At 44.5% G+C, this 25,081-nt stretch overlaps 1 protein-coding gene across 2 annotated transcripts in view; it reads left to right on the top strand.

Annotated features, from left to right (window-relative positions):
- NCOA7 (nuclear receptor coactivator 7) overlaps positions 1 to 25,081 on the top strand; it is a 131,445-nt gene that overhangs the window by 13,397 nt on the left and 92,967 nt on the right. For both annotated transcript variants that reach the window (XM_006139438.4, XM_006139436.4), the window contains exon 2: positions 10,727 to 10,856. In XM_006139438.4, coding sequence (XP_006139500.2) covers positions 10,807 to 10,856 — 50 coding nt within the window. In that variant the 5' untranslated portion in view covers positions 10,727 to 10,806. The remainder of the gene's footprint in view (positions 1 to 10,726; positions 10,857 to 25,081) is intronic.

Below are 25,081 nucleotides of genomic sequence, written 5' to 3' on the forward strand. Positions count from 1 at the left end.
TTGTTCTTCGCTTACCAACTCTGATGGCTTTTCTGATTGCTTGGTACTCAGCCTCTCCATTCTTGGTTTGTGGAAAGGAGGTTGCTAACTAATTAGTCATTGTGCATCATTTTCTTCCATAAAATTTAAGTCAATTTGAACCTCGATGTATTGCTCACAAACTGATGATGTGGTGGTGAAGTTTAAAGAGGCTCTGACACCTTGAAAGTTTTGTACCTACTAACATTACAAGTAACACTTAAGATCACGGTAACTGAAAGAAAAATTAAAGAGAGATGTCTTTCCTGTATTTACTCAGTCTGTTGATATTGTGGATTTGATAGCGCTTTGTTGGTCATTGGTTTCACTGTTTTGTCCATAGATTGTCATTTTTCAGGCCCTGCAAGAGGTGGGTTACTGGTACAGAAGCAACAGAGCTAGAATTGAGACGTTACAAGTAGCAAGCAGGCTTTAGAGCAAATGGATTCATGAAGAAAGGCAAGAAAACCAAATACGGGCAGTCCCCGGGTTACGTACAAGATAGGGACTGTAGGTTTGTTCTTAAGGTGAATCTGTATGTAAGTTGGAACTGGCGTCCAGATTCAGCCGCTGCTGAAACTGATCAGTTTCAACAGCAGCTGAATCTGGAGGCCAGTTCTGACTTACATACAGATTCAACTTAAGAACCCCAGGCATCCCCAAGTCAGCTGCTGCTGAAACTGATCAGCGGCTGATTCCAGGAAGCCCGGGGCAGGGGCTTCCTGTAGTCAGTCACTGGTCAGTTTCAGCAGCTGCTGACTTGGGGACACCTGGGGCAGAGCAGCTGGGGTGCTGCTGGGTTGGTCCAGTGGCGCCCAGAGCGGTGCTACGGGACCAACCAGCAGCGCCCCAGCTGCTGTACCACAGGCGTCCGGAGCAAAGCCGCGGAGCACGGGGGCAGCGGGACAGCCCAGACGCGCCGTGGCTGTCCTGCTGCCCTCGGGCTCCGTGGCTTTGCTCTGCTTTGCTCCCCGTCCCCCTGGTCTGCAGACCAGGGGGACGGGGAGCAAAGCGGCGGAACACGCGAGCAGCGGACAGCCCAGATGCGTCTGGGCTGTCAGCTGGCCGCGTGCTCCGCGGCTTTGCTCTGCTTTGCTCCCCATCCTCCTGCAGACCAGGGGGAGGGGGAGCAAAGCAGAGCAGAGCAAAGCCGCGGAGCACGCGGCCAGCTGACAGCCCAGACGCATCTGGGCTGTCAGCTGGCCGCGTGTTCCACCGCTTTGCTTCCTCTCCCTGGTCTGCTGGAGACCAGGGAGAGGGAGGGCCCCGTTCGTAACTGCGGATCCAACGTAAGTCGGATCCGCGTAACTCGGGGACTGCCTGTATGTTTAATGTGATTCTTGGCAATTGTACAGACATGTTGCAAAGATTAAGGAAATAATTAGAAATCTTCTTAAGAGAAGTGTCAGTATTCGGTGTGTGTAAATGGCATGATAACTGTGCATGTAATGCATCAAGCATTGCTGCAGCTGACCACCTACTGAATAATAAGGGATATGTGATACAGTATTAAAAACACTCTAATGCAACTTTAGCCATTTCAGAAATACAAAATTAAGGTTTCCATAGCAATGGTAAATCTCCCACAATTACACTTTTTGTATTTTCAGTTTACAGGCCAATGTGTTGTTTAATATGCCGGGTGCACATTATCGCAAAGCTAATGTTGCTATGGAAACATTGAATTTTACTTCTGCTAACTTGTGTGATCAAATGTAGAGCTTTTGAACTGCATTACTGTAGATTTTTTTTATTGGATTTCTCTTTTTTGTTTTTTGTTTTTAAGAAAGAGAACATTACAATAGTAAAGTCATGATTTTGGAATTGCAAAATTGAGTACAATAGGTTGCAAAATATGCCACTGGGATTGGTTGAAAAATGGGATTTTTAGTAGTGAATTATCAACATTTGTAATTGGAATTTTTCATTTATCTTCTATTTTTAAAAAATACTTAATATTTAAAAGTGACTGCAGTCATATGGTGGGTTTTAAATTATTATTTTTTAAATTAAAAACCTTTTTACCTTGAAATGGCAAATAATAAATTGTTTTTAGAAAGACGTGAAATTTTTTTTTCCAAATAAACATTTTTTTCAAATAAACATTTTCAATACTGAAAAGGGGTGGGATGAAAGTTTTTCAACCAAAAAAATAGGTGGCCTGAGAAACTTTGACCAGTTCTAGATAGTATTCAATGGATGAATAAAATATCTAACTGCAATACTGTTGAGTTTCACTATATAGCACTAGGAGGTTTTACAATTCTACAATAACACTGGAAGCAACCTAATTGAGGAACACTTTTTAAAAATTATGGCTTTGTAATAAGGGTAATGCTGAAACTGCCGTTGAATTCAATAGGGTTGGATCAGGCACTTAAAACTTGATCCTACAAGATACCGAGGGCACATCTACATTTCCGGGAAGATCAGAGCTCTGGAGACTGATCTTCTGGTGCTTGATTTAATAGATCTGGTAAGGAACTGCTAAATGGAATGCTGAAAGCTCCCCCGATCAACCCAGAAACTCCTAACAGTTGCAAGGAGTAAGGAAAGTTGATGGGAGAGTTTTTCACATTGACCTCCTGCTGTGGGGCCACCCCAGAAAATCGATGCAAGGCATGTAGACTCCAGCTACGCAATTCACATATCTGGATTTGTGTATATTGTATCGGTTTTCTCCACCGGTGTAGGCCTAGCCTAAATGTCTTCAACTCACTTTAAAGTCGGTATCTAACTAGTTGATAATTTTATTCTAAAAAATGTCTTTAAAATGCAAGACTGAGGACAGTCACTATATACAAACATATGCACATGTTTAAATTTACAGAGCTGAGTTGTCTCATTGAACCCATTGCGACTATGTACATTTATAAAAATAACTCATTCATAAGAGTTTGTGGGACTAGGAATTCATTAATATTTTGCACTTATATTATTATTACACTAACTGGTGAGAGTAAACATTGAACTGTATTACAAATGGTTGCCTATATTTATTTTTTACTAGATGTTGTACCCAGCGTTGCTCGAGCACTTAACTCAATTAATTATTGATTTTCTTCATTTACAATCTTGGACATAGTCTGCAAATGCCAGTTTGAAAACCACTGTTCTATGGTAATGACAACCTTTTGCAACAGACAGACGTTGTTTGTGGGCCACAGTTTGAAAACCTCTTTATTAGATTGAAAAAGTGCTGTATCATTGCAAGAAGCACTGCAGGTCTGCTTCTTCCACCCTGACTCTCACAAACACATTGAAGTCAGTAGTAATAGAAATGTAGCCGTGTTAGTCTGGTGTAGCTGAAGCAAAATGCAGGACTGTGTAGCACTTTAAAGACTAACAAGATGGTTTATTAGATGATCAGCTTTCGTGGGCCAGACCCACTTCCTCAGATCAAATAGTGGAAGAAAATAGTCACAACCATATATACCTTCCTTCCCTCCCCCCCCCGAATCCCCCTTCTATTCTGAAATGTGATTTGTTCTTTTCATATGTGTTCATTTTTTTAATTGTATCCTTTGGTATATATGGTTGTGACTATTTTCTTCCACTATTTGATCTGAGGAAGTGGGTCTGGCCCACGAAAGCTCATCATCTAATAAACCATCTTGTTAGTCTCTAAAGTGCTACATAGTCCTGCACATTGAAGTCAGTGAAACTGTTTGCATGAGGAAGGATTACTCTTATGAGCAAAGATTGCATGAGCAGACCCAATCTTGCCACAATGAGAGTGTGTTTCGGGTGTAGTCTAAGCTGTCCATTAAGATGATTGGACCATGACTTTCTGCAAAGACAAAGAGCTCATTCATATTTGTGTTTTGGAAATTTCTTTAAAATTCACATGGTAGTTAGTACCTTGATTACATAACTGAGGGTAAAAAAATCCCTGGTTTTTTTCTTAAGGTAACCTAATAACTTCTGTATTTATCGTTCAAGACATTTAAATTATATGACACTGCTGGTACTTACTTATAAGCTTCCAATCTCATTTGTATTTGCAACACTCTGCCTGAAGCAAGATCTAAATAAGCTGTTTCTTATGTTTGCCGGCTCTGCATTTCTGTCGTCTTTTTATCCTGAGACACTGCAGTGCTGTTCTTATACTTGGATTTTTATGATTGCAGCAAATGAGCCCTGGCCAGGGAGCCTTGCCAGTGGTCAGGGAGCCTGTCTTGGCTGCGGAGTCCCGGTGGGGAGCCCCAGTTCCAGCTGGGAGTCCTGGCAGCAGCAGCAGCCAGAGAGCCCAGGCTGGGAACCCCCAGTGGCCAGAGACTCCTGACCCCTAGGGGCTGACAGCAGGGTGGGGTGCCCAGGCTTCCTGGCCAGACGTGGCAGCAAGGCCAGCAGCAGGGCAGAGAGCCTTGGCCTGGGATGGCCCACAGCCTAGAGAGGAGCCTGGGAATGGACCGGTGTCCAGCAGGGGAGCACTGACCTCCCCTGGTCTAGAAAACTCCCAGGTTTGGGACCACTCAGGTTCCGAGAGTGCCAGGCCAGGAAGGTCCAGCCTGTAATTGATTAAGACAGTAATTCAAAGCAAACCTTAATCTGCACTGACTGAACCAATAACTTAATGAAAATTGGCATCGCCTTTCACTTTGCAGGTACAGGCAGTCCCCGGGTTACATGGATCCGACTTACATTGGATCCCTACTTACAAACGGGGTGAGGCAACCCCGCACTAGCTGCTTCCCCCTAGCAGACCAGGGAGACGCGAAGCTAGGCCCCCCCCCCCCCCCCCCCCCAGCAGACCAGAGAGACACGGAGCGGCTTTTCTCAGCAGACACCTCAGCTTGAGAATAAAGGACTGAGGGAAGTGAGGTGTGGGAGAATAAAACTGAGCTCTGAGGAAATGTTTGGCTAGAGTTTCCCCTACAATATGTACCAGTTCCGACTTACATACAAATTCAACTTAAGAACAAACCTACAGTCCCTATCTTGTACGTAACCCGGGGACTGCCTGTATAATGTTAAAAAACACCTATCGGCTTGTTGTAGTTTTTGAATAAATGAAAAAGGCATGTTAAAATGAATATTTTGTTAAAGACTTGATAATATGTGTGTTTCAGCACAGTAAGCCACAGCATATAACCCTTATTCTCATTTCCATGACTTGATGATAAATCAGAATCCTCACATCCCAAATTTATTTGCTTCACAATAAGTCTGTAATAAACTACTTGATTTTTATATTGTCGAGTCCTTATTTTCTGGCTGTTTTATTTTATTTTCTGGCAACATCCTTGCTCCTATCACTGTATCCTTATACGTGTCAAATTGACATTGTAACAAATAAAACCCTGCATGTTTTCTTAAGTTTCAAATATGGTCCTCTCCAAGGAAGCAGATTCAAAATAAACCGGTACATTTGAAGGTGGTAGTGTGCAGTACTTTTTAGTATTTTTCCTTTGCCATGGAACTTCAACTCTATTACTGAACAATTTGTGGATAAGTGCATGCATTGTTTTCCTGTAATTGCTGGGGGAAATTATAATACTGAATGAAGAAAGAAAAAATTGTAGAAAAGGACACATGCAAAACAATTGACATGGCATACTGTGATTGAGGTTTAGTGTACCAAATACTATAGTTTCACTATTACCTAGTCCCCTCCTGACATGTATATTTGTTTTTCCCCACCATTTATCTGTTGTTGTATGTTTAGATTTTAAACTCTTTGGAAAAAGGAATCACTTCTTTGTTACATATGTGTACAGTAGTTAATACAGTAGAGCTATGGTTCTCAAATTGGGGTCCGCAAGCCACTAATGGTCCGCGGACACCACGCAGGTGGTTCATGGCTCGAGCTCAGACCCCCTCCTTTCCCCACAACAGGGAGCTTGTGCTGGTCCTCCAGCCTCACACCCCCCCTCTCTGCGAGGTTGGAGCGCCATCTCCGGCTTTCTGCTGGGGGTGGAAGTAAAGACCCAAGCCTCCTCACTGATTCTGCCTTACAGGGAAGAAACAGAGTCAGAGGCAGCCCTGTGTGCTGCTGCTCCCCCTCCCCTGGCTGGAGGAACAACAGTGCAGGGACCTGCTGCCTGGAGGTGTTCCCCGCTGCTCCCATTGGCTGGATTCTGGCCAATAGGAGCAGTAAGAGGCCGTGCCTGGGACACAGTATGTGGGAGCAGTGTGGGGTGCAAAAGCAATGCCCTCCTCCCCCTTGTGCCCAGATGCTGCACTCACTTCCCTAGATCTCCCCCTGATACCTTGCACCCCTACCCTGCTCCTTGACTCTCCCCCCTGGCCAGACACCCCACCCCAACCTGCTCCTGCACCCTCCCGCCTTGCCAGATTCTGCCTCCTCCCTTGCACCTGCCCCCTTGATCTGGCCAAACACTTTATTCCTAGCCTGCTCCAGCATCCTACCTTTCACCCCGCCTTCACCCCCTCCCCCTCTCCTATACCCTGCCTCCCACCCAAATCCTGCATCCCCATCTCTATCCCTCTCACTGTCAGCTTTGTTCTGCAAATAGGGTTACCAGATGGGTTTCAAAAAAATACCGGACACAGGTGAGCTCAGAATGGGAGAGGGAGGACCAGCCGGGAGGGGAGTGGGGCTGGCCAGGAGGAGGTCGGGGGAAGGAGAGGGGCTGGCCAGGGGAAATCGAGAGGTAGGAGGATCAGCTGGCGGGGGCAGGGCTGGCTGGGAGGGCGTCGGGAAGAACGGGGCTGGTTGGGGGAGATCGGGGGAAGGAACTGGCCGGCGGAGAGCAGGGCTGGACAGGAGGAGATCGCGGGGAGTGGGGCTGGGTGCAGGAGGTTGGGGGGAGCGGAGCTAGCTAGAGGAGATCAGGGGGGATCTGGCCAGTGGGGACTGGGCTACTCATCTCGCGCACAGTCTCAGCGGGGTGCACAGGCAAGTCCGGTCCCGGGGATTCAATCTCACCCTGGCCCCGCCCTCACCCCTACTCCCACTCCCACCCGCCTCCTCTTTACTGCAAAGTTGTGTACTGCCTGACTGGTGGACATGCTCACACAGTGTCAGTGTATCTACCAGCCAGGCAGTACACAACTAAGTACTGATACTCCTGACGATAATAAAACTTACTTAATTAGAAAATACTGGACATTTATATGTCTGGTATTTTCTCAATTTGTTTCCCAGACAGAAAATTAAAATACCAGACTGTCCGGTTCAAAACCGGACACCTGGCAACCCTAAATAGAAGAAGAACTTAAACTATGTGACCTGAAGTCAATTAGGGCATGTCTACCCTAGGAAATTATTTTGAAATAACTAAATTTGACTTAATAATCCCTGATTTTACAAAATCAAAATAGTATATCCCCACTATGGGAAAGCCTTGAAATTAGTCCGAAGCAGGTTCCATTAATGTGGGTGTGGTACCTCGACTTAGAGCCCCGGGAAGTACTGGGGAGAGTAATTAGTTTGATTTACTTTGGGAATTAGTTATTTTGAAATAGTGGCACTGGAGTATCCACACTAATGCTATTTCAAATTAACTCTTTCAAAATTAGAGTTATTCCCTGTGAAAAGCAGGAGTACAGATTTCGAAATAAGCGTCCTGTTATTTCGAAATAATGGGCTTGGTAGTGTGGACGCTCCATTTATAAATTCGACGTAAGTGGGGTTATTTCAAAATATGCCCTTGTGTAGACCATGGTGTATTTGTGAACTTTCACTGATGGGGGAATTCTTACACTGTTTGAGATGAGATCATTATTTCCCTCTCAGTACATTAAGACAACAAAGAACAGACCTTTTTCTTCTCTTTTATGAATGACGCAGTTTTATCCAAATGCCCTCACTTCACCTCCACTTCATATATTTGTGATAAGTGATATTATGTTTCCATTTTCGGGATATTCCATTTATCCTGAATAAAGTACTGTACTTTTATTGTATTTAGTTCTAGATTTTTTAAAAGTTGTCTAACGAAATACACTCTGCTGTTTTTGTTCATATTCTATGGAGCTGAAATGGAAAACAAATTGTAATCTCTGGACTTGTATTCTCATGGGTAGCTTTGCTATGTGCACACAATGTACAAAATATTGTTGTTTTTACTACCCATAGTGTGGTCAAAGTCAGAGAAGAGAGGTGCCTTTTGCACTTAAACTTCCTGACATTTACTGGATAGATGTCACTTGACCTCTAAGTGATATACTGTACGTAAGTGCAGGCTTGACTCTAAATATAACACAAATAAAATAAAAAACTGTTGTTTCCTTACATTTAGACATCTAACTCAGCGGTTCCCAACCTTTTCCAGATGGGGACCCATTTTGACAATTCAGGAAGACTTGAAGGCAATTCAAAAACGGGGAGAGGAGAGGAGATAGAGCCACCTGGGGAAACACTTGGCCACCCTTTTGAAATGTAATGGTGACCCATATTTGGGTCATGACCCATAGGTTGGGAAACCCTGATCTTACTGCTTAGCTTTCAGAATCAAGTCCTATTCAGGGCATCCCAAAGTGGTTGGATGCAAGGGTGCTCTTAGCTTTTCAGGAGACACTCAGCATCTTGCATAATTGGGCCCCAAGTATCTAGAACAGAACATTTTAGTTTGCAGGGCTCTTCATCAGGATTTATCAGTATTTTTTTTAAATATTAAATCTGTTCAATCTATCTAATTCAAATTAGGGTTTATAATATTGCTGTTAACAAACTACAGTGTTAACCACTGCATAAGATAGCTGTATAGATAGCCAGATTTTAATTTGGAGTACAGAATTAAATTCCATAAAGAGTTTGTAAGAATAAAAAGTGAATTTAGATTCAGTAGTTGTTGAGGAACTTGGGGTGGTGGCAATCAGTTCTCACTACATGGGGATGGGAAAATTCAGCCAAATATTTTGATAGAATATAATATTACAAGCTACTAAATACCTTCTTCTTTGGTATTTCAATCAAGTTGCCCTCTTTTGGAGACATATACGTTGACAGAGGCCTGCTAGTTTGAGGAGTGTGATTTTAATACAGAAATAAAACTGGTGGGAACAGGTTATGTTAAGTGGTAAGTTTTTTGCTGATTACATGAGAAATAATTTGTATGTCTCCCATTACAAAGAGGAGCCGTGGATTCTAAAACCAAGTTATCGAGCTAAATGAAGGAGTAACTGGATGATATTCTAAGGCCTGTGTTATTCAGGAAATCAGACTAGACAGATGATCTACTGGTCCCTTCTGACCTTAAAATCTAATCTACTGTGCAGGAAGGTTACTCCCAATTACATTTCTTCTCCCATCTGTGTGTGTGAGAAAGTGAGCATGAGTCCAATAGAATAGCTTCTTGGAGAAAGAGTTGCTCCAGAGATGCTTTGAATGAGATTTTCAAAAGTGCTTGGCTTTGGACTATTATTGACTTCAGTGTAGCAACATTAGATGAGTGCTGAGTAGAAGTGCATGGCCTCCCCTGTTTAAAAAAAAAAAAAACAGCTACATGGCAGGGCAAAAGTCAAATTACATTATACAACGTCCGCTATGTCAGTTGCATAGCTGAAGTCGAAATAGCTTAATTTGGCTTTTGGTGCTAGAAGTAGAAGGAAGAACACTCTTCCTTTGACTTCTCTTACTCCTCATGAAATGAGGGTTACAGTAGTTGGAGTAAGAAGTCCTCCAGCTTCACATTATTTCAAAATAATGGCTTGCAGTGTAGATGCGCTCTTTGTTATTTCGAAATAATGTCAGTTATTCCAAAATAACACTGCTGTGTAGATGTACTCTGAGAGATTGGGAAATTCACTTGATGTGGGAGACCCAGATTTACATTCCAAATCTGGAGCATGGATTTAAATCCCAGTCTCCCATGTCACAGGGCAATGTCCAAGCCATTGCTTAGCTAGTCAGTCCCCAGCCTATAGCAGTGCTTGTGATTCTTCCATTCCAAGTTCAAAACTCTGCACTTGTTGAACCTGATTAGATTTCTTTTGGCCCAATCCTCTAATTTGTCTAGGTCACTCTGGACCTTATCCCTACTCTCCAGCGTTCTCTCTCTCTCCCCCTTGTTTAATGTCATCTTGTTTCTTATTCAAGGTAGATACAATTCATTTGCAAGCAGAGTACCGTCTTGATTTGTGATTTTCCTTATTGGTTTCATGAGGCATGAAAAACAGTATCTGTGCCATTACAAGAAATGCAGATTGCTTTTTCACTATTTCAAGTTGAATTTTCAGGGGGCCCCTACTCAAACTTTTTGATTTGTTACTTTTATCAGCATTTTCTGTAAGTGTAAATTAAATTATTATTTCAAGTTTTGCTTCTCAGAGGAATTTTAGGCAGTTTCAGATTATCATAGTCACAACTAGGAAACAAAAGAATGGTGGGATTTTTTTGGTGTATACAATCCATTTACAAATTTGTAAAGGATAAAATATTTTACAAGCTGTTAAGAAAGTGTTATAGTGCTTTAAATTAATCCCCTGTAGTATGCCACTGTAAATGCTGACACTGATTTTCATATAAAACTCTCTTCAGAATGATTTCCTCTGATTCGCTTTCATAAAAAAAGGAACAAAAACAAATCTCAGATACAATTTTTCTATAGAGACTTGCTAAACCATATTCATTCTCTTGTGTTTTTAGTACAATAGGTCTGTATCATGTGACATGTTTTCACTGGTTAAAGTTTGTGCCATTTGTCATGGGACTATGTACATAATCTCCGCATTGTGAATTGCTGCAGACATTATTGACTTTTTAATTTATGTACTTCCTTTTTTTTAACGATAAATACAGGGAACTATACTTGGGTATGAGGCACTGTGAAAAAGAGCAACACACCCCGAACTCTCACCTGGCACTTTTCACTGTTTACTATGGAGAATAAAGAGGAGAAGAAGGAGCGGAGACAAGGCTATTTTGCCCGGTAAGTGTACATGATTATTTCAGTGCTGATAAAAATGTGCCTGTGGACTTTGCCATCGGAAATGGGCTTGTATTTCACATTTTAAAATTATAATGTTGTGTATTGTGAATCTACAGCTACCTCAGTGGGAGCTGGATTTTTCCTCTGCATTTTCCCCCTTGTGTTTGACTAATTATTTGTTGTTCTATCCCTGCTGTCTCTGGGTAATGGAGGCTGCATTGCAATACCAGTTATAAATGTTATTTACAGTACAGAGCTGTTACTGAACTTAATTGTGAAATGCTCTGAATTTTATATTAATAATTTGCCTGGCTTCTGTGAAGTGGATCAAGCTGCAGTGACTTGCAAATCTGCAACACGACAGAAATCTGTTATTTTCAGATTCCTAAAGAGACAATGATTCAGCAGTACATTCTCGTATGCCAGTGGGTAAGTTAGGGGAGACCATCACCTTAATTTGAAAAGTGAGATCATGTTCTTGTGCTAAAACTTATAAACTATCCTAATAGTTAGCCTACACTAATATTTATAAAGACAACATTGGATTTTTACCAACTACTTTTATTATTTTGGAGCCATGGCATGTGATTTTTTTTTAAGGATAAAAATGCAGGGAAATGAAACCTTGGTTAACATAATAGGTATTTCTATAAATAGTTATCCATGATGAGCTATATGGGAGAAACAGTACCAAAGCTCAGTTAGTCTTCTTGAAAAATGTGAGAGTACAAGTCTTCCTTTTGCTTTCAAACAAAGTTACAAAAATAATTGCTGTAATATTACTGGGAAGGAAAATCCACCACAGTGGTGCTTTTGTATTTGCTTGTCCAGTCTGTTCTTAATTATTGTTAGGGTTAGAAGGACTAGATTGCTATCAGCAAACATCCGTTTCACTGTATAAAAAACAATGAAAAAATATTTCTGTCCATCATAGTCAAAATTGACAGATAGGCATGGTAATGGAGTGGGGAAGTAGGCAAAGGGGGCAGTTGCCCCAGGGCCTGGTGATTCAAAGGGGCCTAAGATTCCAGATGCCATCACTGCTACCACAAGAGTGGTGGCAGCTGGAGCCCCAGGCTGTTTAAATTGCTGCTGGAACACCATGTTCACTCAGGGTTTGGGGGAGTGGGGTGGAAAGCGCGCTCTTGGCATTGCTGAAGGATGCTTGGGGACAAACTGGAGTCCTCAGCACTGTCCTTTTTGGGAGTGTGGGGCTACCCCACACACCTTGCCCAGAGGCCCACGGAGGTTGTCTGTGCCACTGATATAGTAACAAAAGTGCTGCATTTAAGTATGTTTACCTGGTATATTTTGACATTGGCAGTTTGTGATTTAGTGTTTATAAAGTTTTACCTTTTTGAATCTCAACATCTATAGACACAAAATAATTATTGTCCTTCCCTTCTATTTTCTTGCAACTCTGAAAATTGATAAGAACATAAGCACAGCCATGCTGGGTCAGATCAAAGATCTATCTAGTCCAATATCTTGTCTTCTGACAGTGGAGAATGCCAGATGCCCAAGAGGGAGGGAATAGAACAGGGAATCTTCAAGCAATCCCTCTCCTGTCACCCATTTCCAGCCTCTGACAGGCTAGGGACACCATTCCTACCCATCCTGGCTAATAGCCATTGATGGGCCTAACCTCCATGAATTTATCTAATTCTTTCTTGAACCCTGTTAAAGTCCTGGTCTTCATAACCTCCTCTGACAAGCAGTTCCACAGGCTGACCGTGCACTGCATAAAGAAAAACATCCTCTTGTTTGTTTTAAACCTGTCACGTATTAATTTCATTTGGAGACCCCCTAGTTCTTATGTTATGGGAACAAGTAAATAACTTTTCCTTATTCACTTTTTCCACACCAGTCAAGATTTTATAGACCTCTACCATATCCCCCCTTGGTCTCTTCTTTTCTAAGATGAAAAGTTCCAGTCTTTTTAATCTCTCTTCATATGGGACCCGTTCCAAACCCCTAATCATTTTTGTGGTCCTTTTCTGAACCTTTTCCAGTGCCAATTTTTTGAGATGAGGCAACCACATCTGTACATAGTATTCAAGATGTGGGCGTACCATGGTTTTATATTGAGGCAATAAGATATTCTCTGTCTTATTCTCTATCCCTTTTTTAATGATTCCTAACATTCTATTTGCTTTTTTGACTGCTGCTGCACATTGAATGGATGGTAAAAATCAGGAAAGATGCTTACTCACAGAATGTTTCATAATTATTAAAATTTAAATACATATTTTTAAATAAACATTGATATCTATTGAATTATAAAAAGTTAAATTCTGCTAAGCTGAATTGTTGCTAACCAACTGCACTAAAAACTGCACTAGGTGTTTTGTGGACATGTAATAAAGTAGGTACTCTCCTTAATAGCAGGAATGGCGGAAAAGGTACAATAATTTTTGTTGCGGTTCAGCCAAACCCTAAGGCAAGTGAGAGATGGGATGTAGAAATAATAGCAGTATGGAAGTTCAGAGTGGTGGTATTTTGAGAGCTTCAGCTTTGAAAACGTTGGTATGTTTCACAGTGGTGATTGTGGCAGTATTTCTCTCCTTCAGCAGGAATAGAGATGTTACTTTATTTGGCTCTGGTGAAATTGCTGCTGGAATGCTATGGTATTTTAGCATCTGTAATTCAAGAAGAATCTTGATAAGTTGGAGAGGATTCAGAGAAGAGCCACGAGAATTATTTTAAAGGATTAGAAAACTTGTCTTATGGTGATAGATTAAAGGAGCTCAATTAATTTACCTTAACAAAAAGAAAGTGAAGGAGTGACTAGATCACAGTCAATACCTTCATGGGAAATCAAATATTTGATAAAGGACTTATCAGTCTAGTCTATATAATGCAATCCAGTGGCTGGAATTGAAACTAGGCATACTGAGACTTTAAATGTTTGCATTATTTCCACAGTATGGGTAATTAACCATTAATGTTGAAAAGTGCCAATATAGACTGCGCTCCTGGCAATAAAGCTACCATTCAGTGTGTGTGTGGTTTTGTTTTGTTTTTTTAAATCACTGGGAGAGCTTTCCCCTGGTGATAAAGAGTGATTACGCTGCCTGCGTCACAGCAGTATATGACATGCGCTACAGCAGGGCTACTCAACACGCGGCCTGCGGCCATGGCCCACGGTGCGGTTTGGGTTTACATGGGGCTCAACACACAGCCTGCGGGTGGCTAAATATTGCATTTTATTAATATCAACAGAACTGACTTGAATGGGGCCTTTGTGTTGTATGATCTTCCCTTAATCTTTGTATTCTTGCCTGTCAGTGTGAAGGAATCTATTTGCATATATGTTTGCATCTATATGCAACTGCACTAAAGTTGCAGCTCGTGGCATGTGCTGTGAGTATCATTGTGGCCTCCGGGGCTTTCAAAGTTGAGTAGCCCTGCGCTACTCAAGAAGCCCTGCGCTACTATGTCAAGATAATCAAGAAGGCAAACTGCCAAGCACATAAAGAAAAGAATTTCACAAAAGCAGTGAAAATAAAGAATACAACGATCTTGAAAGAATCTCCTCAATTTCTATATAACCTTTTTTCCCCTAGTAATGAGTTCATATATATAGACATACTTAAGAAGGAAGAAAGACCAGAGAATAGTCCCAAGTTTAATGAAAAGAGATTTTAGCAAAGAGAATAAGGGAGAGAGTTAGAATGACAAGTGTTTTGAATTCTGTTGGGGCACCATTATAAATAGTGTAAAAATTGTTTTGCTTACTTAATTCCAAAACATACGGTAGAACATTTAGAGATTTCATAGCTGATTTTCACTAATTGTTTATCCTGAAAGAAATGTGCTGTACTAACTTGTTATGCAGTACGCATGCAATGACCTTATATATGCCTTTCTGAATAGAACCTTTAGTGACTTATCTGTCTTTAAAAAGAAAGCATTAGAAAAAACTGAACTTGTCCCTCCTTCACTGTGTAAACAGTGTACATAATGCAACATTGGTGCAGAAGTCTGTACAGTTCTGATAACAGCTGGTGGAATGGTAGTCATAATATATTATGTCTTCATTTTTCTCCACTATTGGAAGAATCTAAGAGCTATCTCAGGAAACCTTGAAAGTTAAGTAATATTGCACAATTTAACTATTCCTGTCCTTGGGAATCTTAATGGCTTTCAGCATGTAAGGGAGAGCAGCAGAAAACAATAGGGCAAGATCTGATTCCCTTTTAGTCCCTTTTTGTATTCTGCAGAATCTAAGATTTTATTTTTAAAATATTGCAGTTTTATTATTTTAAGTTTTGAAAATAGTTTTTCCAGTCAACTATAAACTGAACCTTTCAGAAAACTAGGTGCAGCCAATCTGCATTAGGGAACCCTCACAAACAATTCTATTGACTTCAGTAAGATTTAAATTCAAGCTGATGCTGTTTACATCCAACATTGAGAAATAGCAACTTAATAAATAAACATTTAGTAGTACAGAGTTAGGGTGTTTTGGGGGCCTTATTTCTTTTGTTTGTGGATGTTAATAACCTCTCATCAAATGTTTTGAGAAGTCACAACTTACATAGCAACATTTGCAGTTGCATACAAGCTTTGGTAGTGCTTTGATAACAACCTAATAGGAAGAGGCATGAAAGGTGAATTGTAAACCAAATCAAATCTCCAAATCATCCCAATATCTTTTACTGCGCTCTGTGATATATAAAATCAACATCAAGTTCTCCTTGTTTGATATTTCTTCCCATGTTCGAATGATTTGGTCCTGATGTCCCTCTTTCTGGAGGACTTTGCAAACTTTAGAACTGTGAATGTGGTACTGCAGGAAGCTAAAACTTGGGGTCATCTACCCTGCATTCAACTGATAGGAGAGTGGAATGTTGACCTTTCCTGTGCTCCCATAGTAAATTAAATTAACTCAAGAGTCTTACCTCCCCTCAGCTGGAGATTTGAATCCCTGCAGCTCAGGTTTCAGCCTCGGGTGATACTCTGGCTTTGTCTACACTGCCAAGTTTAAAGTCCAGCCACAGCAGTGTCCTCATGGCAGCACTGGAGCCAAACCACCTTCACAAGGGGAGTAGCTAACAGTGCTGGGAGCCTGTATATATTGGTGCTTTATAGAATCATAGAACTCTAGAACTGAAAGGGACCTCAAGAAGTCATTGAGTACAGTCCCCTGCCCTCATAGCAGGACCCAGTACCATCTAGAGCCATGGTCATCAACCCGTTGATCCCGATCCACTGGTTGATGGGTGGGGTTCGACCAGTAGATCGTGAGGCATTTGAGGCCACGCCCCCCCATATCCTTCCACCCCTAAGAAGTCCCCACTGACACTACTTCCAGCTGGCTTCCTGCAGGGTGGGGGGAAGTCCCGTAGCTGCGCGCCACTTCCGGGCTTTCAGGAAGTGCGCCGGCTGCTCCCCTTTCCCCAAAGAGCCGATGAGTTTCCTGAAGCCAGCTCTGTGCCATGCCGGCGACTTCCTTCCCCTTGCTTCCTGTGCGGGGAGGCAGGGGGGTGGGGAAAGTCCAGGGACCGCGCCAGCTCCAACTGCCTGGGCAGATATTGAAGATATTGAAGAGAACCAGTCCCAAAACAGATCCATGTGGAACGCCACTTGTTATGCCCTTCCAGCAGGATTGTGAATCGTTAATAACTACTTTCTGAGAACAGTTATCCAGCCAGTTATGCACCCACCTTATAGTAGCCCCATCTAAGTTGTATTTGCCTAATTTTATTGATAAAAATATCATGCGAGACCGTATCAAATGCCTTACAAAAGTCTATGTATACTACGTCCACCGCTTCTTCCTTATCCACAAGACTCGTTATCCTATCAAAGAAAGTTTTCAGATTGGTTTGACATGATTTATTCTTTATAGTGCTATAACTTGCTGTGCTCAGGGCAAATGTGTAAGTAAGTCAGTGCATCCTAGTGTGGTTCATCTGTAAGAAACTGGCTGGTGGTGGGCAGGATTTTGGGTGTTGCTGGGACCCTCAGCTGTGCAGCTGTAGCTATGCTGACCATACAGCCCCGAAGATCTGGGACAGTCCCTGATTTCAGTCTACTGTCCTGGTACCCCAAGCTCCTGAAAAAGTCCCAGAAACAGCAGCGCAGCTAGAAGTGCTGCATGCTGCTGTTTCCCCTCCCCCTCTCTTTTCTGCGCCTCTTACTAGGATTAAAAGGCAGAGTGGCAGCACAGCTGTAGCTGGGAATCAGGAATGATTCCCCGTCCCGCACATCTCTGCCTTTTAAATCTAAGAAGAGCTGCCTGGCTCTTGCTAAGTTTAAAGAGCAGAGCAGCAGCCAGATGGGAAACAACTGATTCTCTATGCGTTTTAAACCTAGTAAGAGCCATGTGGGTCTCAGATTTAAAAGGCAGAGCTGCATGGGACCACGCCAGCTGAGACTCACAGGTACTAGCCAAGCTGCTCCTGCCCTTGCCTCCTGGCCAGACCCCCACCAGCACTCTGCTCCCTCCCCCTGGTTAGACTCTATCAGCACCTTGCCGCTGCTCCCTGGCTAGACCCGCCCCCTCAGCACTCTGCCCCCTCCCCTGGCCAAACCACCACCACCACTCTGCCCTCTCCTCCTGGCTAGACCTCTCACCAGCCCCCAGGCCAGACCACCACCAGCATCCTGCTGATGCCCCCATGCCAGACACCCACCAGGACTCTGCCACTGCTCCCTGGCCAAACCCCCATCAGCACCTCCTCCCCTTGGCCAGACATCACCAGTCTCCTGCCCCCTCCCTTCTGGTCAGGCACCTACCTCCAGCTTGCTCTTATACCCTACTTTCCACCCAGATTCTGCCCCCCCCCCCTCATTCCTATCCCAATCACTGGTGGCCTTGTCCCATGCACCGGATTCCTCATTTTTGGCCCCGCTTCAGAGTGTAGAGCCCAGAAGAGTTAATCTGGCCTGAGTCCTTGAACCTCAGTCCTACCTACCCTCCCCCGCTCCATGGGCTGGAGTGCCAGGGGCGTGATGTGTCTCAGTTGGGGCCACATCAGTGAGGCTTGGGGGAGGTTGGAGGGGTTGTTTTTTTGCATCTCGCTTGTGTGGCCCCCAACTGATTTTTCTGTGGGTCAGTAGCCCCTGTCCCAAAACAGGTTCTCCACCCCTCCCATAAATAAAGACAACGCTGAAACATTTTGTGTTGGACATAATATTTTATCTAAAAATGAAGCCTGGTGTGACGGGGCATAGCTGAGGGTGTCTGCTCAGGGTGAATTGCTTAAATTCGGGGCTCCTTACAGCCCCCTGACTGGTGACCTCTCCAAACAGGCCACAAACCAGTCCCACAGAGTGCTTCAGCAGCCTGCCTGAAGCCTCATGAGCAAAATCCCTCTGACACCCCAGCAATATCCGTGCCCTAGATGGCCCCGGGCCTCATACACAGGTGGGGGGTCCTAGCACCCAATCCCACCTACCCTGAACAAGTTCTGTCCGGTTCCAAGAAACCAGCCACAGATCCCTGGTCAATTTACCCTTTGGACCTTACCCACAAATCACGCTGGGCCAATCCTTTAGCATCTAACAACTAAAGGTTTATTATCACAAGAAAGAAAAGCATGAGAGTAAGGTTTCTAAAGAATCATACATTACATGCATCGAATCTCCCAGTCCTCGATGCAGGCTCTAGCAGAAATGTAACAGCTGCTGGTTTAAAAGTCCTTGTTGCTCATCCTAGAATCAGGATGGGTTCACAGGTCTTTCCCGCTCTTCGATCCCTGCACTGCTGCCTCTGGGATGAAGTGCTGAGCTGAGAACCAAGATGGAGACCACCACATGGCCTATTTATCCCTCCTTCCTGGTCTCTTCTTGGCTATAGCAGATCACCTGGTCCACCCTATTCCTGTGTTGCCTGCTGGTAGCCCTTAGGTATGAGTCACCACTCATTCTTTAGGTGTGTCCTTGGCCCATTGAGTGCCATTGTCCCACAGGGCCTCGCGGCTTAGCATGTCCATAGGCCGGGCCCTGCCCAATGCTCAACCACATGCAGGGAAATATTCAGTATCCGTACAAGTACATGCTTATAATTGCACACACAGACATTATACAAACACATGAACAGCGTACATAGGATTAGCAGACAGTAAGCTTCTATTCAACACCCCACATGGCCCCCCTTTTATACCATTTTCTGGGGCCATCACCCCCACCTATGGGTGCAGCAGAGATCTGGCTGCTCCCCTCAAAATCCAGTAACGTGACACCTGGCCAACTAATTTAATTGTAAAATTTTATTTTAGTGTCAAAATGAATGCAAAGAAAAGAATGTGCACTTTTACTGAGGCTGTGCAAAAGGAATATCCTTTTTTTTAAAGAAACGTGACAATCTACACATAACATTTTGCACCCAATGTAGTAGTGAGATAAATGTTGCTCATGACAGGAAATTTGATGTCACTGCACATATTCCATCAAAGAAACTTCAGTTAACTGTCCGCTCTGTAGCTTCCAGTGCTTCAATGAAGAAATGTATTATAAAAGATGATTCTGTTAAAAAGGAGCTTGTGGCAAAGGAAACAGTAATTGCATATCATACTGTAAAACACAATCACAGTTTCAGATCTTTAGATTACACCTCTATACTAATTTCTACATTGTTTGTGCCTAAATTTTCGTCAGCACAAACAAAAAGTGAAGCAATTGTGAAAAACATTCTTGCTCCAAATTTTGCAGCGGGAATTAGGCGAAACTTTGTGTCACTGTTATGGTAGATTCATCTAACCACAAAGATCAAAAGGTTGTTCCTATCTTAGTAAGATATTTTTGTGAAAGTTCGTGATCTTGACATCCTGCCAGGTGAGACAAGTGACCAATTAAATGATTGTTTTCTCTGTTCTGAGCAGCATGACTTCCGGTCATGTGCCTATCTCGACCTTGGAAGTACTACCCCAGGGGTGGGACTTCCAGTGGCAGGTGAGCATGGCTAAATGGGTTTGGGGATATGGCTAATGTGTCCCTAATTTTGGGTCAGAAAATATGGTCACCATAGACATAGCTCACCCAGGCTCCAGCCCTGATGTTTGGATGGCTGGACAGCATGGTCCCCGCTGCCAGTGTGGTGGCTGCACTCCTAGCCCCGACCTCCTCCCACACCACCCAACCCCCTGCCCTGAGTCCCCCACCCCAATCATATGCCCTAAGTCCCCTCACAACCATCTGCCCCCCTCCACTCCCATGCCTCTGCCCTATGCCTCCTCACCCCTACTTCCCAATCCCAACTCCTGCACCCTCCACAACCCAGCCTCCTGCCCTGGGCAGTCCCACACCCTAGTCTAACTCCTGGCCTGAGCCCCTCTGCACTCCATCACATACTTAAATTTCTTACAAGTATTATCATATCACAACCCTCCTTGCACCTGACACCTCCCCCCAGAGGGGGGTTGCCATATGACAGTACTAGGCACATAGCAGTGCGGGGTGCAGGGAAGAGTAGGCAGGAACCAGTCCTTGAGGAAAGCAGCTTTTAAGCAGGCTCCCTGTGATCACCTGTGAGTGCTTGCTCTCCTCCTCCCCCCACACAGCTGTCTCTGATACATACATACAGCACCAGCTCCCTTGGGAGCTGCATTCCCGTCCCCTCCCCCCATGTTAAAAGCCAGCTCCCCACCCACTCGTACCAGCTCCTTCCTGACCCCGGTACTGCTGCCTCTGTATCAGCCTGTTCCTCATGGCCACCCGCTCCCGCGATGTCGCCTCCCCCACCCATGTGTAAATGTGTAACCACTGAAAATGTCAGCAGTTTCACATTTACCCTGCCCAAAAACAGAACTCATTTTAACATTCCTAGACAGTACCTGTAATAAACTGAAATTACTTTCATCTCTGACTCAGGGTGTGTGTTTTTCCTCACCCTTGGAGTGAGAAAGTAATAGTGCATTAAAGTGGCAGTGTAGACAAGCGCTATGCTCCCACTCCGCTTGAGAATGCTAAAGGATACAGGGAAAAAGAGGGAAATCCATAGCGGGTGTATTTTTTTAAATCTAATAATACAAGCAGAGGGAAATATTTTTTATTTTGGAATAAAATCTTTACAGTCATTTTCTCACATAATAAAGGAGTAGTAAATAACTCTTTTCTTCATAGTTCTTTTAAGACAACAGCAACATCCCTATTTTCACATTATTTCTTTTAAAGAAGAAAACAAATGTTTAAGTGCTAGTAGCCAGCCTGCCAGGCTACGTCTACAAACTCTGGTCATCTGAAGTTTTTAAGTTTATCCTGTACAAACTAACTCAACTACCACCTGAAGCATAAGAATTTCCTGAGGGGACACCTCCACATGCACTGTGCAAAATTCTTTTCTTTTAGGCTTTGCAGTCACTTCCCACCTGTACTAACCAAAATACTTTGTTGATACTAGCTTCTAAAAATATAACCTTAGTTCAAACACTGGGGCTACATCTAGACTGGCTTCTTCTTCGGAATAGCCATGCTAATTTCGAACTTTGGAATAGGGAAATCCGCGGGGGATTTAAATATCCCCCGTGGGATTTAAATAAACATGGCCACCGTTTTTTTTCCGGCTTGGGGAAAAGCCGGAAAAGAGCGTCTAGACTGGCACGATCCTCCGGAATAAATCCCTATTCCGGAGGATCTCTTATTCCTACTTTGAAGTAAGAAGAAGCCAGTCTAGACGTAGCCCCAGTGTTTGAACTAAGGTTATATTTTTAGAAGCTAGTATCAACAAAGTATTTTGGTTAGTACAGGTGGGAAGTGACTGCACAGCCTAAAAGAAAAAAATTTGGCACAGTGCATGTGGAGGTGTCCCCTCAGGAAATTCTTATGCTTCAGGTGGTAGTTGAGTTAGTTTGTACAGGATAAACTTAAAAACTTCAGATGACCAGAGTTTGGTTATGTTCAGTGTTCTTGTCAAGCAAGGCAATGTGTCTGAAAATCTCACCGAACAGAGAGTGCATCAAAAATACTGGGAAAGGGCAAAACGAGTCAGCTCTGCGGAAGAGGTAAGGTCTGAGTGAAGGTGTGGGAGTCAAGCACTCCTGAATTTTATTCCCCTCTGTAATTCCCTCTGTGGTCTTGGACAAATCTGTTCCAATCCCCACTTTTAAAATGGGAATATTTTCATATACCTCTAGCCCTGTTCTGGTTGGTTTACTAATGTGGATGTGGTGGCAGAAGCTCTAGTACGCTCTTAGGAATGTCCCCAACAGTGGAAGGTCTTTCTGGTAGTAGTGGTGAAAGTCACAGTAGTATCACATAACTATGGTGACCGTATTTTCTGAACCAAAATTAGGAACACATTAGCCATGCCTCTGGAGGTAACACTCTCAGGGTCAAGATGGACACATGTGCAGAAGTAAAAGGTGTCATATGATTCCCTCAAAGAACTTTTCCCACCATCCTCCTACCAATAGGGATGAGTTTGGCCCCCACCGAATCCCCCTCATGCAACTATCCTGCAATTGCATTAACCCAATTTGTGTGTCATAAACTCAGGGGAAGAGGGGAGGAGCAGGGGGAAGGCTGGGGGAAGTGTTCCCTCTAAGAATTTCCTCCCATGAGCAGAATGAATTTTGTGTGGTGCACCAGTACTGAGTTCATGTGGCTTGTTTGGATGTGCCACTGTGGCACCCAAGTTGTTAATAAATATCTTATAAACCTCTACCTTTCCCCTCTGCTGCCCTGTTTCTTCCCTTTACTCCATCAGCTCCCCTGGTGCCTGCTGCCCCCCTCATCCTCCTCTGCTGTCCTGACTCCTGCTCTTCTCACTGCCCTCAGCCCTCATGGGACCTGCCCCCCTGCACCAGCCCTTCTCTCCCCCCTGTGCCTACTCCTCCAGTAGCCCCACTCTGATCATGTGTTGCTACCCCTCCTCATCTCCTATCCTAACACCTCCCTCTACACACCTGCCCTGACTCTCTCCTCTGGTACTGGTCCCTCCCCTGCAGGTGTCTGCCCTTCTGCTTCACCCCCAGAATCCTCTGGCACCTGCACCTTCCCTTACCCCTGCACTCTCCTGGTGCCTCCTCCTTCACTCGCTGCCCTTGCTCCCCTTGCCCTCTTTTTCCCTGATGCCCATCTCTTCACCACCCTTTACCCCAGTTCCCCTCATGCCACTCTGTGCCCTCACACATGACTTGCTCCATCTCCACCTTCCTCATGCCCACCTCTTTTCAACCCTTCTCCCAGCACCTCCCCCTCTCTCCTCTTGCCCCCAGTGCCCCTCCCCTCTCCCAGCATCACCCTGTCCCCTCCACCCTCCCACCCCCACTGACACCTCCCCTTTCTGCTCCTGCCCTTTTCCTCATTGTCTCCACTTGGCCCTCTGGCATTTGTCACTCCTCCACCCTGTCTCTTGATGCCTTCCTCTTTCTTCTCCTACTCTGCCCCCCTCCCCTCAGCACAAGCCCCTTCTTCTCCCACTCCCCTTCCCCCTAGTTTTCCCCCTGCCCCATCACCACCTTCTGCCTTCTAGTTTGCGGGGCTGGAATCTGTAGTTGGGCCCCAGAAGTCTCCGCTGCCCCAGCCCCAGGTACTTCCAGGGCAGGACCACTTGCCAGGCCTGGAGCTGGGCCACCCATGGTGCTAATTTTACTGCAGTCCCCGCACCAGCTTTGGCTCCCATTAGCAGGAACACAGGGGGAGGGGAAACCCCCATCCCGCTAGACCTGGCTTGCGGAGCACGGCTATGAGAGCAGGTCTGTGGACTGCCGCTCCTCCAGCGGGGTGGGATGGGGCAGGAAGAGAAAGAGCCTTGTAGAGAGCGCACCGGCAGAGCCCGAACGTACCCCGTTCAGCAGCACTCTAGCGGGGCTCTTTACAGTCTCTGCCGGGACACCAGGACAGAACCCTTAAATTCAGGACTATCCCTGGGAAAAAAGGGACGTATGGTCACTGTACATATAACTGCAATCTACTGCCCCGTAGTGGATTTACCTGTCCCTCAAACAGGGCAGTGTTGGCAATGGAAGGGGCACAGCCAAAGTATGGGTGACCCTAGGCGATGTACCAGAAGCTGGGAATAGGTGACAGGGGAGGGAGGGATCACTTGATGATTACCTGTTCTGTTCAGTCCCTCTAGGGAGCCTGCCATTGGCCACAGTTTGAAGACAGGATACTGGGCTAGATGGACCCTTGGTCTGACTCAGCATGGCAGTTTTTATGCTCTTATCAGGGGGAATGTGTTGGTTTGGCACCTCATCATTGCAGCTTCCACAGGGGCTCCTGTGGCACCCTTGGTAGAACTTAAAACTGCCTCCTTGCAGACGAACCTCCATGGGAGAGCTGGTGATGAAAACAGATTCAGGGAAGTTGGACCCCCCCCCCCCCCCCCCGTACCAACTTGATCTACAACAGTAAATTACGTGCATGCAAGAATAACCTGTTTTGGCAGGAAACTGAAATACATCCAATGGAAACGTATATCTGGGCCAAAATATTATCCTTTGCCTCAAATTTACTAACCCTAAAAATTTCACACACCTTTCAGTAGGCATTATCGTTGGTTTATCTACTGTGGTATCCTGTTTCTGACAATAGCCTACAGCAGATATTGCAGTATAATGCTTAAAACTCCTATAACTAGCAATTGTGCAATATTATGTCTGTATAAAAAGGCTTTTTCCTTTAGCCCCTCGCCACTAATGAGTGGCTGAATAACATCTTAATAGTTGACTTTTTCTACTTATGTACTTATGAGTGGTGAATAAATAATAATAATAATCAGGGCTCGAAAAATCACTGAATCTACTCACTCATGGCAAGTAGATGTCAGCTGATCGCTCTGTTCACCGGCAGCGCGCGCGTGTGCAATGCGGGTCTTGTGCATGCACAGTGCGGGGCTGGCGAGTAGGTTTTGCTGTCATTTGTCAAGCCCTGATAATAATAATAATAAAGACCCTTGTGACAGGGTGTTCGCCCTGCACTGGCCCTTTAAGGGCAAACCCCAGCCTGGAGCAGGGTCTGGGAGTTTAGTCCCAGCTGAGGCTGTATTAGTTGATTAGGGCCCAGCTGGGAGATATATAAGAGGATGGGCCCCTGCTGGAGGGGAGGCAGTGAGAGCCTGGCTGCTGGGGGAGTAGGAGGCTCCCTGGAGCTAGAGAGGCAAGGCAGGGCTAGGGGAGCTCTGGCCAAGCAAACCCCCAGACTGAAGGGCCTGAAGCACAGCCTGTTGAAGAAACAACAACCCCCGGAAGGGGGGCTCAGAGACTGATGTGGGCACTGCCTGATGACTGATGTGGGCAGTGTCCTGAAGAGAACACCACGGCCTGGAGGAAAGA

This window comes from Pelodiscus sinensis, chromosome 3 (assembly GCF_049634645.1).
Source record: "Pelodiscus sinensis isolate JC-2024 chromosome 3, ASM4963464v1, whole genome shotgun sequence".
Lineage (NCBI taxonomy): Eukaryota > Metazoa > Chordata > Testudines > Trionychidae > Pelodiscus > Pelodiscus sinensis.